At 35.3% G+C, this 15,814-nt stretch overlaps 1 protein-coding gene across 2 annotated transcripts in view; it reads left to right on the top strand.

The window, feature by feature from the left end:
• The window catches only part of ACVR1C (activin A receptor type 1C), a 74,203-nt gene that overhangs the window by 25,419 nt on the left and 32,970 nt on the right, over window positions 1-15,814 (top strand). The window contains exon 2 of one of the 2 annotated variants that reach the window (XM_023622943.2): window positions 2,518-2,748. In XM_023622943.2, coding sequence (XP_023478711.1) covers window positions 2,518-2,748 — 231 coding nt within the window. Of the gene's footprint in view, window positions 1-766; window positions 2,749-15,814 lie in introns of both variants that reach the window. The other variant, XM_070240975.1, reaches the window with a different exon arrangement.

Raw genomic sequence — 15,814 nt, 5'->3', positions numbered from 1 at the left:
CCATGTTATTAGTTAGTTTCCTTGATTTCCAGGCTAGGCTTCTCTTGGAAATAGAAAATTCAAGGAGATTCTGGTAAGGAAGCTAGTAACAAATGGTTTGAGATTGTGTGTCAGGAGAGTTACTCTTCCCAACTTTAGCCCCTTAAAATAAGAGATTGAAGAATAACCATAGTGGAGTAAGTTTCTTAACTGTCAAAGAGTTTTCCCTATTTTATAATTGTAAATTTCCATAAATTGTAAATTCATGGAGTCATAAAATGTTGGCACTATATGAGGCTTCAAGATTTCTGGACCCACTGCCCCTACCCCAATTTTTTTCCCATTTTCAGAGGAAGGCAGTGAAGCCCTGTAAGGTTCAGTATCTTCTCCAAAGTCAATCCGCAAGGTGGTGACAGAGCTAGGACTGGGACCTTCGTCTTTTCCTGAATTCTTTATCTGGAACGTTGCCAGACACCACCCTGCTGTGTGACTGTCTGGGATCTAGTCTGGACCATTAAAAGAATAAGAATATTCGACTCACGAGGCAGAGCAGAAAGAGTTGCATTTCTTTGTTATGCCTTTTAAATGGTCTGTACACCCTAGTTCATTCAGCCATTCCTTCATGGATTACAAATGTATTCCGATTGTTTACATAGGATGAGCTGTACCTCCTCCACTAGGAGAAGACACAGTCACTAATATTTACATAGTATTTCCTATGTACCAGGTATTGTTTTAAGGGCTTTAACTAATTCTAAGGGATTAACTAATTTATTTTCCACAACAGCACTATGAGGAGGTATATTCTTCTTCTTATCCTTCATATAAGGAAATGGAGGCACAAGGGGCCAAGTAAAGCCCAAGGTTGCAAAGCTAGTATAATCAGGATTTGAAGGCGTTTGTCAAATTGGAATTGGAAGATGCTGGAGTAGCAGATTCTACTGTCAGAAGACATGGGTGGATGGATCCTCATTCTATGAGCTCTCTTTTATGCAAGGAAAGTGACTGAAAACATTTTTCAAATCACCTAGATTTTATATATCTAGCTCTACTGAATCCAAGTAAATCTAGATTATAAAGTCCCACCAAAGTGTGTAAATATCAGCAAAAGAATATGTTTGTTTATGTTGATCACCACTGAAATACATAAAAGAGTGAGCTATTATGCTTGGTCCAGTGTTGATAACAAAATAGTATTTTATTTTATGGTTGTATTATCCTTAGCACATAATAATAAAAGTGTTTATAGGGATGGTATTTTACCAGTCAGGAAAAATGATCAAAAGAAGAGATAATTTCTATTGGCAATATGTAATTTTTTCTTATACACTGAGTTATATAGAAATATTATCCATATATTGGTATTTGAAGGTGAGTATAAAACTTGCCAGTTATGGATCAAATGTTTTACAGGTATAAAATCAGCTCCAATTTGAGTAATTAGTGATTTAAAGACTTTAGTTTGAGTAAAAACGATTGTATAGTAAAACTTAGGACTTTTAGATAATTGTGGGGGGCACTTTTGACTTAACAAAAATTTTATTAAAGTAATACGAAAAGCTTATTCACTATTGTATTATTTAAAAACAATATGATTAAATAAAATTCGAATCAGTTGCTCACAGCCACTGGACTCTATGGTGACAGATATTTTACATTAGAACAGAATTGCTGCATCACTTTGAACACGTGAGTTAATGTGCAGGGTGTGTGTGTGTGTGTGTGTGTGTGTGTGTAGTAAGTGGGGAGTGTGGAGGAAACTTATAAGGCGAACAGATTAATTTATCGAAGTCTAATTTTTGAAAGTTTTGTTGATGCAGATATATTAAATTCTGTGATTGATGTGTTTTGCTTTATGGAATAGATGTGTTCATTAAAGAAAATTGTTTGAAGGTCATGGTCTATTTTCAAATGACTCACATTTTAAGATGCATTCTTTAGTGAAGAGGGGGCGGTATAATGGCTCATCAGTGCCTTGAAGGTACTAGGACAATAATAATGTTCAAATACCACAGAGTATAAATGTAAAGAATCACACTTTTTTTTTTTAGAGCTGTCAATATCTATGGTTAGGTTTCTATTTAGCGTATTCGCTCAGAAGTGTAAAGGGGAAAGGGTAAATGAACAGGATATACTGGATCGTTTGGTTACACAGCTGCTGGGATCACACTTTATGTTCTACGGTGATGCTGGACAGCACCCCTTGGTTGCTGTGTTACTATATCCTAGCATTTTAGAGGGGCTATTGACTTAGGAATGAGCTGATTGAGTTTAAGAAGGAGGAATTAGACCACGGATGAGAGAATTGTTTTAAATATAGTAGCAACTGAACAAATTCACAAAAATACAAAGAATGGTAACTAATGATTAGGCAACCTGTTAAATAAAACACATGGCTGAGAGGGAGTGACAGGATTACCTTGTGTTTATCCCTCTCTCAATTTTCATTAAGATTGAATTTTGATACTCAAGTATTTTATGAAATAAATTTGCATGATGTCTTTTGTATCTTAAAGCTTGTTGCCTTACACCTTCCAGGATTGAAGTGTGTGTGTCTTTTGTGTGACTCTTCAAACTTTACCTGCCAAACAGAAGGAGCATGTTGGGCTTCAGTTATGCTAACCAATGGAAAGGAACAGGTGATCAAGTCCTGTGTCTCTCTCCCGGAATTAAATGCTCAAGTCTTCTGTCATAGTTCCAACAATGTTACCAAAACCGAATGCTGCTTCACAGATTTTTGCAACAACATAACTCTGCACCTTCCAACAGGTAAGGGGTTTATCTTTGTTCATTCCAAATTTAATTTTACTCTTGGGAAATTATAAGCGTGGTAGAAATCAAACTGTTTTTTGTTTCTTTAAATAAGAAAATCTGTTTTACAGTTCTCTTTCTTTTTTGACTGGTAAAATTCGCTAAAGCCTAGCTGAGGTTGACTTTTTTTTCAGTTGCACAAGACTGTCAAAGCATTGACAAGAGCATAACAGTTTTGGAGAAATTTGTCCACATGAATTGCATTTTTTGAAGTGATTAATGGACCTAAAGTAAAATGTAAATTTTTATGGATTCTTGTAAAGGAAAGAAATTGAAATGTGCACCAAGTAAGAAAAAGAGCGAAACTAAAAGTAGTAGATTGCCAACTTTTATGAAGACAGAAGCTTTTTTTCATGGAGATCTTCTGTTTATCTTCTTCATCAGCTCACACTCCAATGAGAGCACTCATTAGCAGAAAGATAGAGGTAGAATGGGATTTGACCCTTCATTGTTGTTCAGATATATTCCTGCCTTTCGCCAATTTTATGGTATTTTATTTTAATTTATAAGCCACTGAAAATCTTAATCTTGCCTTTTATCAGTAATCTGGAATCTGAAACTTTGGGGGATATTAAAGGGCAAATAATTCAAATTAAAAACTAACTTATGACATGAAAATGTCCTGTTGGTGGATCTTCTTCAATATTTATTAATAAAGTGATGATTCAGTGCTTATTCATATGTTAATATCTCTACCCAGATACTGACTTTTCCTTACAAATGAACATTTTAAGGTACTGTTATCCAATCTCAGATGTTCGTATATCACCATATCAATATCCACTATAGTATTTTTAGTATAGTATTTTTAATCTAATATTTTTTTATAAATTAGCCACTCCAACCCTTTTTATTGAAGAACATTTATTTTATGCTAAAACTTGGCATCACTACCCCAAATGAAAAACCACTTTACTTGCCATAGATAGAAGATAAATACGCAAATAAACAAACGTACCTACTGCATTCCAGTTGGGTATTTTGTATTTTACTTTTGTTTAAAAGAGAGAAGAAAGAGGTGTTAAGATATTCGAGCATGAAATGAGGCTTTTTGACACATAATCAGAAAAACTAAGAGAACTAAAGAAAAAAATCATCATGTGATTTAATGTTAATATCATGTTTGTTTACCACTCCAATTTATCTCAAGAACACTTAAAATCATTTCATATACCACAACTGGTATGTCTCACTCTTTGGGAAACACTGTTCTAAGGCGTTATCCTGCATGTTGCAATCTCAGAAGTCATACTTGGCATATTTCATCCCCCAGAGCTACTTGCAGTCTTGGTTTTTAGACCGCACTTAGTCTCTCTGTTTCAGATTCTGTAGATTCCTTGGTTTGGTAGTGATCTAACATCTATTCTGGACACTTTTCTTTCCTTGCGTTTTCTGCCCTGGTTATCTGTGGACCAGAGATACCCTAAAGTGAAGGCTCTCTATATTCGATGCTGGTCTTACCCATGACCAAGAGCCAAAAGATTAAGGAGGGAGAGAGAAGTTTCCACATTAGTCTGTGGCAGTGGCTTCTAATGTTTTCTCAGTAATGAATTATTCACAAGACCACATTCTGCAAGTGAGTAGGGGTACAAGACAGTACTTTGACTGCAACAAAAGGTCTTGGAGGACAAAATGGTTCATATGCAGTTGGGCAAATTAAAGGTGCTTATTGCAGCCAGAATGTAAGTCCTTCCCAGCCCAACTATACACTCTCACTACCGAGAAGTCTGTGTTCTGCCCTCAAGTCCAGTCAAGTACCAGTATTTCTTTTTTAAAAATCAATTTTGTTGGGGTGTAATTTAGATATACTGAATTGCACACATTTTAAGTGTAGAGTTCGATAAGTTTTGACACATGCATATACCCATGTAACCACTACCACATTCCCATTACCTCAGAATGTTCTCAGTCAGTGTTCACTTTTATCAGGGCTAGACAACTGATGTGTTTTCTATCACTGTAGATTTGATTTATTTTTCCTAGAGTTTCACATACAAAGAGTTTTCTGGAACAAATTATTTTGCACTTGGCTTCTTTCACTCAGCATGTTTTTGTGATTTATTCATGTTGTTGAGTTTATCAGTAGCTTGTTCCTTTTTTACCTCTGAGTAATATCCCATTGTGTGGATATACACTGTATGGATATTTTTAACCCATTCACCCACACATGAGTATTCAAGTTGTTTCCATTTGGGGGATGCTATTAACAAGGCTGCTATGAATGTTCTTGTACAAGTCTTTGTACATATGTTTTCCTTTCTCTTGAGAAAATACCTAAGAGTGAAATTGCAGGATCATGTGATAAGTATATGTTTGTTTTATAAATAATAATGTCCCAAGTAGTTTTCAAACTGCTTGTACCATTTTACATCCCCAACAGAAATGTATGACAGTTTCACTTGGTCCATGTTTTTGCCAACACTTGGTGTAATCAGTCTTTATCATTTTAAGTGATTGTGTAATAGTATTTAATTGTATTTTAATTTGCGTTTCCCTGATAACTGATGATGTTCATTATTTTTCATGTGCACAATGGATGTTTGTGTATCTTCCTTTATAAAAGTGTCAAATCTTTTTGCACATTTAAAAAAATTGGGTTATCTTCTTATGATTGAATTTGAATTCTCTATATATTCTGAATACAAGTCCTTATCAGATATGTGTATTAGGACCATTTTCTCCTGTTCTGTGGAATGCCATTGTGTTTTCTTGAAGGTTTCTTTTGCAGAGTAGAAGATTACAATGGGATGAAGTCTATTTTGTCTTTTTAAAATTATTATTATGGTTCACATGTTTCATGTCCTAACAGAAGTCTTTATTCAAACGTCATAAATATTTTCTTTTCTGTTTTCTTCCAGAAATTTTTAACATTTTAGTCTTTACATTTAGATCTATGTTCACTTTAAACTTAATTTTTGCTATTATGTGAGGTTAAGGTAGAGTTTTGTTTTTCACATGTGGATATGAAGTTGTTCCAGCATCATTTGTTGAAAAATCTATCCTTTCAATTCCTTTGGTACTTTGATTGAAAATAAAGTGACCATATGTATGTGGGTATATTTCTGGGCTCTTTATTCTGTTCGAGTGTTCTCTATGTCTATACTTATACCACTATCAAACTTTCTTGATTATTGTAGCTTTATGGTAAGTATTAAAATCAGGTCGTGTGACCCCCTCCGACTTTGTTCTTTTTGAAAATTGATTTGGCCATTCTGAGTCCTTTGCATTTCTGTTTAAATTTTAGAATCAGCTTGACAATATTTATGGAAATACATGCTGAGATTTTTATTAGATTGAATTGAATATATAGGTTTAGAGAGAATAGGTACGTTAACAATATTAAACATTTTGATCTAAAAACATAGTATATTTTTCCATTTATTTAGTTTTTCTTCAGTTACTCTTAGTGGTGTTTTGTAGTTGCTGGAGAACAGGTCTTGGACATATTTCATTGGATTTGTCTCCAAATTTTGCGTGATTTGGGTGCTATTGTGAATGGTATTTTTACTTTCACCTTCTAAATGTTAATTTTTAGTGTATGAGAACAAAATTAATTTTGTATATTGACCTTACATCCTACAAGCTTGACAAAATAATATGTTGATTCTAGTAGCTTTTTTTTTTATTCTTTGGCATTTTCTGCATACACAAACATTTTATCTGTGAATACAGTTTTACATCTTCCATTCTGAGCTGTATGTGTTTTATTTCTTTTTCTTCCCTCTTTGCACTGGCTAAGACTGCCAATATGATGATGCATAGGAGTGGTTAGATGAAGATCCTTGCCTTTTTTCTGCTCTTGGGAGGCATGCACTCATTCTTTTACCGTTAAGTGTAATAACCATAGGTTATTTGTAGATTCTTTTATTCCTAGTTTAGGAGAAAGCTTTTATCATGGATAAATATTAAATTTTTCCTGGTATTTTCATGAACTTAACTGAGATTGTCACATGATTTTTCTTCTTTAGTCTATTGATATGATGGATTACATTAATTGGTTTTCAAATATTATTTATAAGAGAGAAGATATGTGTCTAGCCAGTAATTAATATTTTTACAAAAAATACTATATGATATTTAATTGAATTCAAATTTCTCTACTTAAACTAAGAGTTTGTTTCTTTTAATGACCTTGTCTGGTGAGTTGACATTCAGTTGAATAGGGTTGTGTGCGCCGTCATCTTGTGTCATGCTGTTTTCTCTGTGAGGCAGCACTAAAGGGTTATTAGCTGTATTTGGAACAGCAGCTGTTTGAAGAGGACTTGGGAACCTCCAGGCTGAGCGCTGACACAGCCAGTGCCAAGAACTGCCGCTGTTTCCATCTCATCGGGGGCGTGATTGAAATCCCTTGCTCTGCTTGTAGAGATTCATCAATTTCAGATGTGATCACATATATATGAAATATATATAAGCACTCTGAAAAGTAGACAGCGTGGCATTTCTACAGTACTTAATACTCTGCATCACATTCATGAGCAAAACAGTAGAAGAAGCGGTTGGGAGGTGACCAGAAGAGGTTGGAGAAAATCTGGGACTTCCTTTTTCAGTTTCGGCTGAAAGCCAAGTGGACGCTTGCCTCTGACTCTTTCATCCATCACCGAAGACTGTGGGGCCATTTCTGGATAGCTGACTTGGTATAGGGGCAGTAACCAAGTGTGTCGTGTTTCAGCTGGCCCTCTTCTGTCCTCAGATCCTGTTTGTAATAATCAGGCTCTTCCTTTGTTTCTTTGTGACAAAATTCCTACCTTGAATACAGCTGGGGACTTTGTTCGCCTCCTCCTGTCCGTGCTGGTACCCCAGTAGCTCAGCACTTGCAGAGCTGTGAGCACTCACTCTTGTTCTCCTAAAAATTCTTTTAAGTGTTTGATTCTACTTCCTAAAACCTTAGACTAGTGGCTTTCCTGCTGGCTTCCATTGTGACACACAGAAAGAAATTCATTTTGTATAATTTCCCCCAACCTGCAAGCATACACAGCTGAAACAAGAATTTTACAAAGTATTCTTACTCTTAAAATGTGTGAGGTGCTCTGTGCTCTTTCATTAAGTAGAAATGCTGGTCAGCCCTCACTAATAAGTTGTTTACAATTTAAGAAACACTGCTTTAGCTGATATTTAAAATGTGATAATTTTAAATGGAGTAAGGACATTTATTATTTTAATTTTTAGTGCAAAAATCTATTAAGAATCTAGTCACTATTTTAATTTAAAATGTTTTGCTTCTAAATGGCATTTAAAAACGTTCTTGCCCATTCTTTTTTAATACTAAATTGGATTACATTTAAGTTGAATTAATTCAGATCACTGTAAGCAAGATTTTATTTAGATCACATTAAATTCTGTCACTTGACCTTCAAAAAATACTTTTTTGGGGCCAGCCTGGTGATGTAGTGGTTAAGTTTGTGCACTCTGCTTTGGCGGCCTGGGGTTTGCTCATTCGGATCCTGGGTGTGGACCTACACACCACTCATCAAGCCACGTTGTGGTGGCATCCCACACACAAAATGGAGGAAGACTGACACAGATGTTAGCTCAGGGCCAATCTTCCTCACAAAAAAAAGAGAGAAAAATACTTTCTTCTTTGACATTACATGGGGGGGCTAATATTTAGGGGTTGTTAATTTTTTTTGATAGAAGTAATTTTATAGTTTGGTAGAAATAAAATGTTAGAAAACTTGCAACCTTCCCTGAAGCTTATTGAAGGAGATACCTTGATGTCACTGGAGTGACTTTCCAGGTGCAACTGTTCTCACAAATATTTAGGGTTTTTTGTTTTTGATTTTTGCTAAGGAAGATTTAACCTGAACTAACGTCTGGTGCCAATCTTCTTCTTTTTTGTTTTTTTTTTAATATGAGCCACTGCCACAGCATCTCCACTGACAAGGGAGTGACATGGTTCCACACCTAAGAAGGGAACCTGGGCCACTGAAGTGAAGTGTGCCAAACTTTAGCCACTAGGCCATTGGGGCTGGCCCGAGGGATTTTTTTTCCCTACGTAAAATTTGAAAGACAACAGCCATTTCCAAAAACAGCCATTTATTTGACTAGTGCTTTGAGTTTGTCTCCCTACTAACAGCAAATATGTTATTATTTTCATGAAACAAGTATAGTGTTTATTTAAATATTTAATATTTAAAAATTTTTAATATTTAAAAATTAGACTATGCAAGTCAGTTAAATAAGAAAAATATATGCACTTTGTACAGTGTACCCTAATTTCTTCTTTCTGTTTATTTTTGGACCGGATAAGAATAGCTATCTTCAATTCCAAAAATGTCTGCCCACCTTTCTGGATGCTGCCTGTCTTACTCAGACTCCAGTGACCTTTGGTCTAATACTCCCAGGCTTCATTAAATTTCCTTCCCAGTAACTCGTGCAGATTGTCCACTCTCAGCTTCCTCTGAAATTAGGAGAAGGGTAACTTTGGAGGGAAAACTCACCTTCAAAAATACATAATATGGGGCCAGCCCTGTGGCATAGTGGTTAAGTTCAGTGGGATCCACTTCAGGAACCTGGGTTCGCAGGTTTGGCTCCCAGGCACAGACTTACACCACTCGTCAGCCACGCTGTGGCAGCATCCCACATATAAAGTGAAGGAAGATTGGCACAGATATTAGCTCAGGGCTAGTCTTCCTCAGGAAAAAATTTTTTAAAAAATGATATATTCTTAACTCTTCAAGAATATTTCCATTTCCAAAATCACAGACTTATTTACACAAATGAGTGTGCATGAGAGTGGGATCCAGGTAGGGTAAATAAAGCAATAATAGGTGAAAAAGTTCCATTCACATTGGAAGATGTTTTGCGTGTGGGTCCCTACAATGGGTTCTTTTTGTGAACCCTCTAAGTTCTCCTTCATTCTTCTCACAATTCCTTCACTGATTTTCTGTAAGTTGGGCCTTCTGTATCTTTTCTCTGTGCCTCTTATCTCTTTTCCCTTTATTTTCTAATATTTGAATCTCTGATAATTTCAATATCTATCGCTTCTGTGAGTGTGAATCTGCTGTTTTTGATTCTGCGGACTCATATTCTTGGTGGCTACTTTCTTTGTGCATCTTGTGATTTTTTGATTGTGAGCTCATGTTTTTGGAAACTATATCTGGAGGAAACTTTTGAAGCCTGTATTTAAAATGTATTCCTCCAGAGAAGATTTACATTAGCATCTGCCAGGTATCTGGGGGTGCTACCAACCAAAATTCATTCAGTGTTTTGATTAGGTTTTTTTGGCCAACATATAGCATGAATTTTGGCTTTAAGCCTCCCTATATGGGTACACACTTGTGGTGAGGAACTCTTGAAGACGTTTTGTTTTTCTTTTTTCTGCTCTACCCAAAGTCAAGTTTGAGACGGACAAATACATGAGTATATATACCTTGTCTCTCTCTGTGGAACACTTTCTGTTTTGTTTTCAATGTAATGCCTTTCATAGTTGTCTGATTTATACAAGGACCTCTGATCTGATCTTTCACTGTTTTAGGAACCATGTTTTATCTCCTGATCTTGTGATACAGTCTGGAAAAACTAAACCCCAGCCACCAAGCACTGGCAGATGCCTCCAGGGTAAATGGCAGCCCCAGTGCTTAAGTATCTCTCTGGATTTGTGAGTTATATTTGTCTGCTGAGCAATTCATTTATTTTCCTACCAACTTAATCACGAAATAGAAAAAAAGTTTTTCATTTATATTTTATTTAGCATTTTTGTTTGTGCTGTACCAGGAAATGCTTCTGTGGACATCTAAAGTGTAACTTGGCAGAAATGGAAATTCCAGGATAGTTTATTTTTGAGATGATGCTGGCATAATTATCTATCCATCTGGAAGAAAACAGGGCTGTACTACAGTGTCATACCATATACAAAAATAAATTACAGCTTGATTAAATATCTAATTGTGAAATATAAAACAATTTAAATGTCAGAGGAAAATTTAGAAAAAAAAAGACTTTTATGACTTCATAGTATGGAAGCTGTTCTTAAATAAGACAGGAAATCCAACTGCTATAAAAGGAAAAGACAGATATAGTTGACTGCATGAAGACTAAAATAAAAATGAATAATAAAACATAACAAATAAAACCAAAGATAATTTAAATATGGGATAGAAATATTTGTGACATATGTGACTGGAAAAATGGCAACTATTTAAAAGGTTGATTTTATGGTTTGTTAGCAAAGAGGCTCAACAATGTCACCAGGCTACTTTAAGCTTTCTTGTTATGTGAATCAGTGAACACCCTTATTGTTTAAAACATTATTATCTAACTTTCTTATACTTTTTTTTGAAGAAGATTAGCCCTGAGCTAACATCCATGCCCATCTTCCTCTACTTTATATGTGGGATGCCTCCACAGCATGGCTTGATAAGCATTGCGTAGGTCTGCAACTGGGATCTGAACTGGCGAACCCTGGGCCACCAAAGCAGAGCATGCAAACTTAACCACTGCATCACTAGGCCAGCACTAACTTTCTTATACTTTTATCTGATACTTTTTTCCTCATGCGTATCTGCTTTTTCTAATAAGGAAAATGTTGAGTTTTGTTATTGGGATCTCAAGGTTTAGGGAAGACAAAAGTCAAGAGGTAATTTGCTCAAATTGGGTCGTCTAATAGAAACTCTCATTTTTAGCAGAGATATTGATGGTCTCTTTCCTTATTGCAAGTTTAAACCAGATATAAACCCATCTTCTTCCAACCCCAGGAAGAGGGCTTGGATTTATTACTAAGAAGAGCAGGCAAAACAAAAGAAGGAAATAAAAATAACAGTAGTCTAAAGACAAACAAAAAAACCTTGTTCCTGATAAGCTGTGAACATAGCCTGGCCATCGTGTGGATTTTACGCCTAAGTTCCCATTGTCTAAGTAATAGAGAGACTCTCCAGAAGGAAGAATTTCTTTAAGGTAGTCCCAGACTATTAGTGCCTCAGCTGCCCGCCAGGAAAAGTACTAACCTAGAGGAAGGCACTTTAATATTAGGTCTCAAAGAGACACATGAACACTTTTGCAAGGACATGAGCAGCAGTGAAGAATAAGCACCCCAAGCACGCAGAGAGGCAAGACAGCATGAGCATGCACCAGCAGAAAAGAGTGCACAGCAGAAATAGATCACAAAGGCTTCATGTATTGGAATTATCAGACAATAATTGTAGACCAAATATTCTTGTAAGTTTTAAAAAAAAACGGTGGGGCTGGCCCAATGGTGTAGTGGTTAAGTTCATCCGCTCTGCTTCACCAGACTGGGGTTTGCAGGTTTGAATCCCAGGTGCGTACCTACACATCGCTCGTCAAGCCACACTGTGGCAGCATCCCCACATACAAAACAGAGAAATATTGGCACAGATATTAGCTCAGGAATAATCTTCTTCACCAAAACAAAAAAGGGCAAATTTGGAAATATTTTTAGAGAATAGGAAATTGTAAAAAAGTGGCTTGGCAGATTTCAACAATAACAGAACAAAACATTTTAAAATTAAAAATACAATAATGAAAATTAAAAACTTAATGGATAGATTTAACAGCAATTGGTATAGCAACAACTAAAGAGAGAATTAGAGTTCTGAAATACAAAGCAGAAGAAATTATCTTGTATGTAGCATATAGAGAATACATAGTGGAAAATGTGGAAGGGAGAATGACAGATAGAGGAAAGCATGAGAACGTTTAACATGTACTTGTACATAGTTGTCCATGAGGTAAGGAGAGAGAGAATTGGGCAAAAGCATTATCTGCAGAGATAATATCTCAGAATTTTCCAGAATTGATGAACACCAATCTACAAATTCAAGAAATTCAATGAATATCAAGAGAAGAAATAAAAAGAAATTCAAACCTGGACGTAGTGTAGTAAAACTACAGAACACCAAAGACAAAGGGAAATCCTAAAAATTGACAGACAAAAGGGTAGATCACATTGAAAGAAGTTACAGAAGAACTGATGGCACCTTTTCAAAAGCAAAAAGTAAAAAGAGAAAAAGTAGAATTGTATCTTCTATATTCTAAAAGACAATAACTGGTAAACCACAATTCTTTACCCAGCAGAAACATCTTTAAAGAATGAGGTTAAGGAAAAGACATTTTCAGAGTAACAGAATAGGTGAGTTTGCCATCAGACTCCTTGATAAAGGAAATTCCAAATGATGTACTTCCAGCAGAAAGAAAGTAATACCAAAGTTCTGACATGCAAAGAGGAATGAAAAACAAAGAAAGTGATAAATAGGTGACTAATTCTAAAGAACATTAATCTACAACAACAACAATGTCTTGTGGAGTTTTAAAAACCAAGATAAAATGATTATTCAGTATAAAAATGGCACATTATATATGTCAAGAGAGGGGTAGATGGAGTTAAAATTTTGTAAGGGCCTGTTTTGTCTAGGAGGAGGATAAGGCTATCGTTTAACTTTATGCTTTTAAATATGCCTGTTGTCATTTCTAAGTAAGTTCTAAAAGAATAGAATGAGACTGTGTTCCCTCTAATCTATAGTAGGTAAAAATGGAATAAGAAAAACAATCTAAAAGAAGTAAAATACCAAAAAAAGGGGAGAGAGATAAAAGGAAGCACACAACAGATATAACATAAAGAATGCATCCAAATATGTCAGGAATAGTTAAATGTAAATAATTCTAATGTAAATATACTAAGCACTCCAGTTAAAAAGCAAAGCTGATCAGATTGGCGAAAACAAATCCAATTAAATGTTGTTTAAAAAATGTATCTAAAATGAAAGTTTATAAAAATGTTGAAATTGTTGTGATGGAAAAGATATGCCATGCATATATTAAATAAGGAAAAATGTTGATTTATTTATATTAATAGCAGACAAAATAAACTTTAATGCAAAAAAACTTACTACAGTTAAAAAGGGTCATTTTACAATGATTAACATTTCAGTTTACCAGAGATTCTTAATAAATTTAAATTTCTGTGTACTTAAGAACATGGCCTCAAAAATAAAGAAAATATTTACAGATCCAGAAGGAGAAATTAAGAAGTTCACAATCTCAGAGGGAGATATTAATACGCCACTGTCTTGGTAATTGATAGAAGAACTAGATTAAAAAAATTAAGACTACGTAAGGTTGAAACATGACTTATAAACAACCAAATTTTTAGAAAATTATAATTTACCAAACCTGAATAATAGTCATATGATTTATTAAAGAACTTGAATCAGTAGTTTAAAAAAAGGGAGTCAAAAATATTCTCGTAAACAAAATTTCAATGCCCAAGAGGCTCTACCAGAAAGTTCTGCTGAACTTTTGGGAACAGATCATTCTTACATAAACTCTTCCAAAACGTAGACGAAGAGGAAAGACTCCTTGACTCATTTTATGCATAACCTTGATATCAAAACCCAACAAAGACAATATCAAAACAGAGATCACAAGCCATTCTCATTCATAAATATGTATGCAAACGTCCCCAGTTTAACCTGGAACCATATAGGAAAAGTGATTCTGGGAACCACAGTACAAAGGTGAGAAAATGATTATTCTTCAAATCAGGATAATGGCTACCCTGGGAGAAGGGATAAGGTGGTGACCATGTCGGGGTATCTCAGAATGGGGGTAAAGGGACATGCAGGTTGAGAGGGGTGGTAATGCATGGGAATTTAGACTTGTTTTTATACTCAATCTGTGTATCCTATGCACTTTTCTGTATATTCATTATATTTCACAACAAAAGAAGAATGAAATGTCAAGTTTCAAAGTAATGTTTGAGTATAGGTAAATTTACGGAAGTTACGCGCTCTATTAACATCTCAAGTCAGTATTGGAGAGCAGACAGGCTAAGGACATTATTTAACTCTTTCCTCATCAATTCTTACTTGTTTGACTTGTTTTGTTGCAACCATGTTCTTTTTCTAATGAAAAAAATCTAATGGATCAAAGTTTACTATGACTATAAATAAGTGTTTCAAAGCCATCTGGTTTCCTCCAATACCCATTTAGTGGCAGAACCTAGACTTTTAGCTGGTTGTGTGACTGTCCACGCAATGGACAATATTTTCAGTCACTCTTATAGGTAAGTGTGGCCTTGTGACTAAGTTCTGGCTGGTAAGATGAGTGGTAGTGTTTTCCGGAACTTCTGAGAAGACTGATGGAGTCTCGGAGTCATGGAGCCACCCTACTAACAGTGGACTGCCCATCTTTAAGTTTCTTTTGCAAGAAAGAGAAAAGGAAACTTCTATTTGGTTTCTTCTGTTACTTGTAGCTAAACCTAATTCTAAGGAACAAAGAAACAGCAAAACAAGTTATCCAGAGTTCTACCTGCTTGTGGGTTGTAACCAGACCACAGACAGGTTATTTTTGATTTACACAGTTTCTGGAAAAGAAAAGTGGACTTCTTTATAACGTTAAAAATTAAGAGTCTTAATATAAAAATCCAGATATCTGGGTTGTCTTGAAAAATCAGAAGATTTGGCATCCTTGAGGTCACCCTCTTGTTATCAGTTGGTGGAAGCGGAAGTGACTGACTCTTCCATACTGGGCACCGGCTTTCCCTTTCATTCATTCATTCAGTATGTATTGAGCTTATATCCAGTGGCCTAGAGTTCTCGCTATCATTAGTTTAGCATATTTTCTATTTTAGTATAGTTGAGTTATTCTGTTTAATACAATTTTGTATCTTGCTTTTCTCCCTTATTGTTAAAACATGTGACTTTTCCTACATGAAGGATTCACATTTTCTTGCTTGATTCTTTCATGGCTGGATTGCATTTCAGTTTGTAACAGAAATGATTTCGGGTGACTCTAGGTGACATCAGAGAAATGGTCAGAGAAATAGTGATGTCAATAGCACTCTAAAATCATCTATGAAAATTCATCCAGGAGAGGGTCAGGAAACCTGGGCCAGAGATGCTGGTTATTTATAGGGTTAATTTTGATAGCAATTGCTGTTTAGTTCCTGCTTGTGCTAATTACCACCCTTCATATGGAAATAGACTATTCAACAAAAACATTCAAGTTCCAGGTATCTTTGTTCCCATTTTGCTACCCAAACATACAGTGCTTGAAAGGGTAAGTGTAGTAA

Source organism: Equus caballus, chromosome 18 (genome assembly GCF_041296265.1).
Source record: "Equus caballus isolate H_3958 breed thoroughbred chromosome 18, TB-T2T, whole genome shotgun sequence".
Lineage (NCBI taxonomy): Eukaryota > Metazoa > Chordata > Mammalia > Perissodactyla > Equidae > Equus > Equus caballus.
This window is presented reverse-complemented; position numbering and strand designations above follow the sequence as displayed.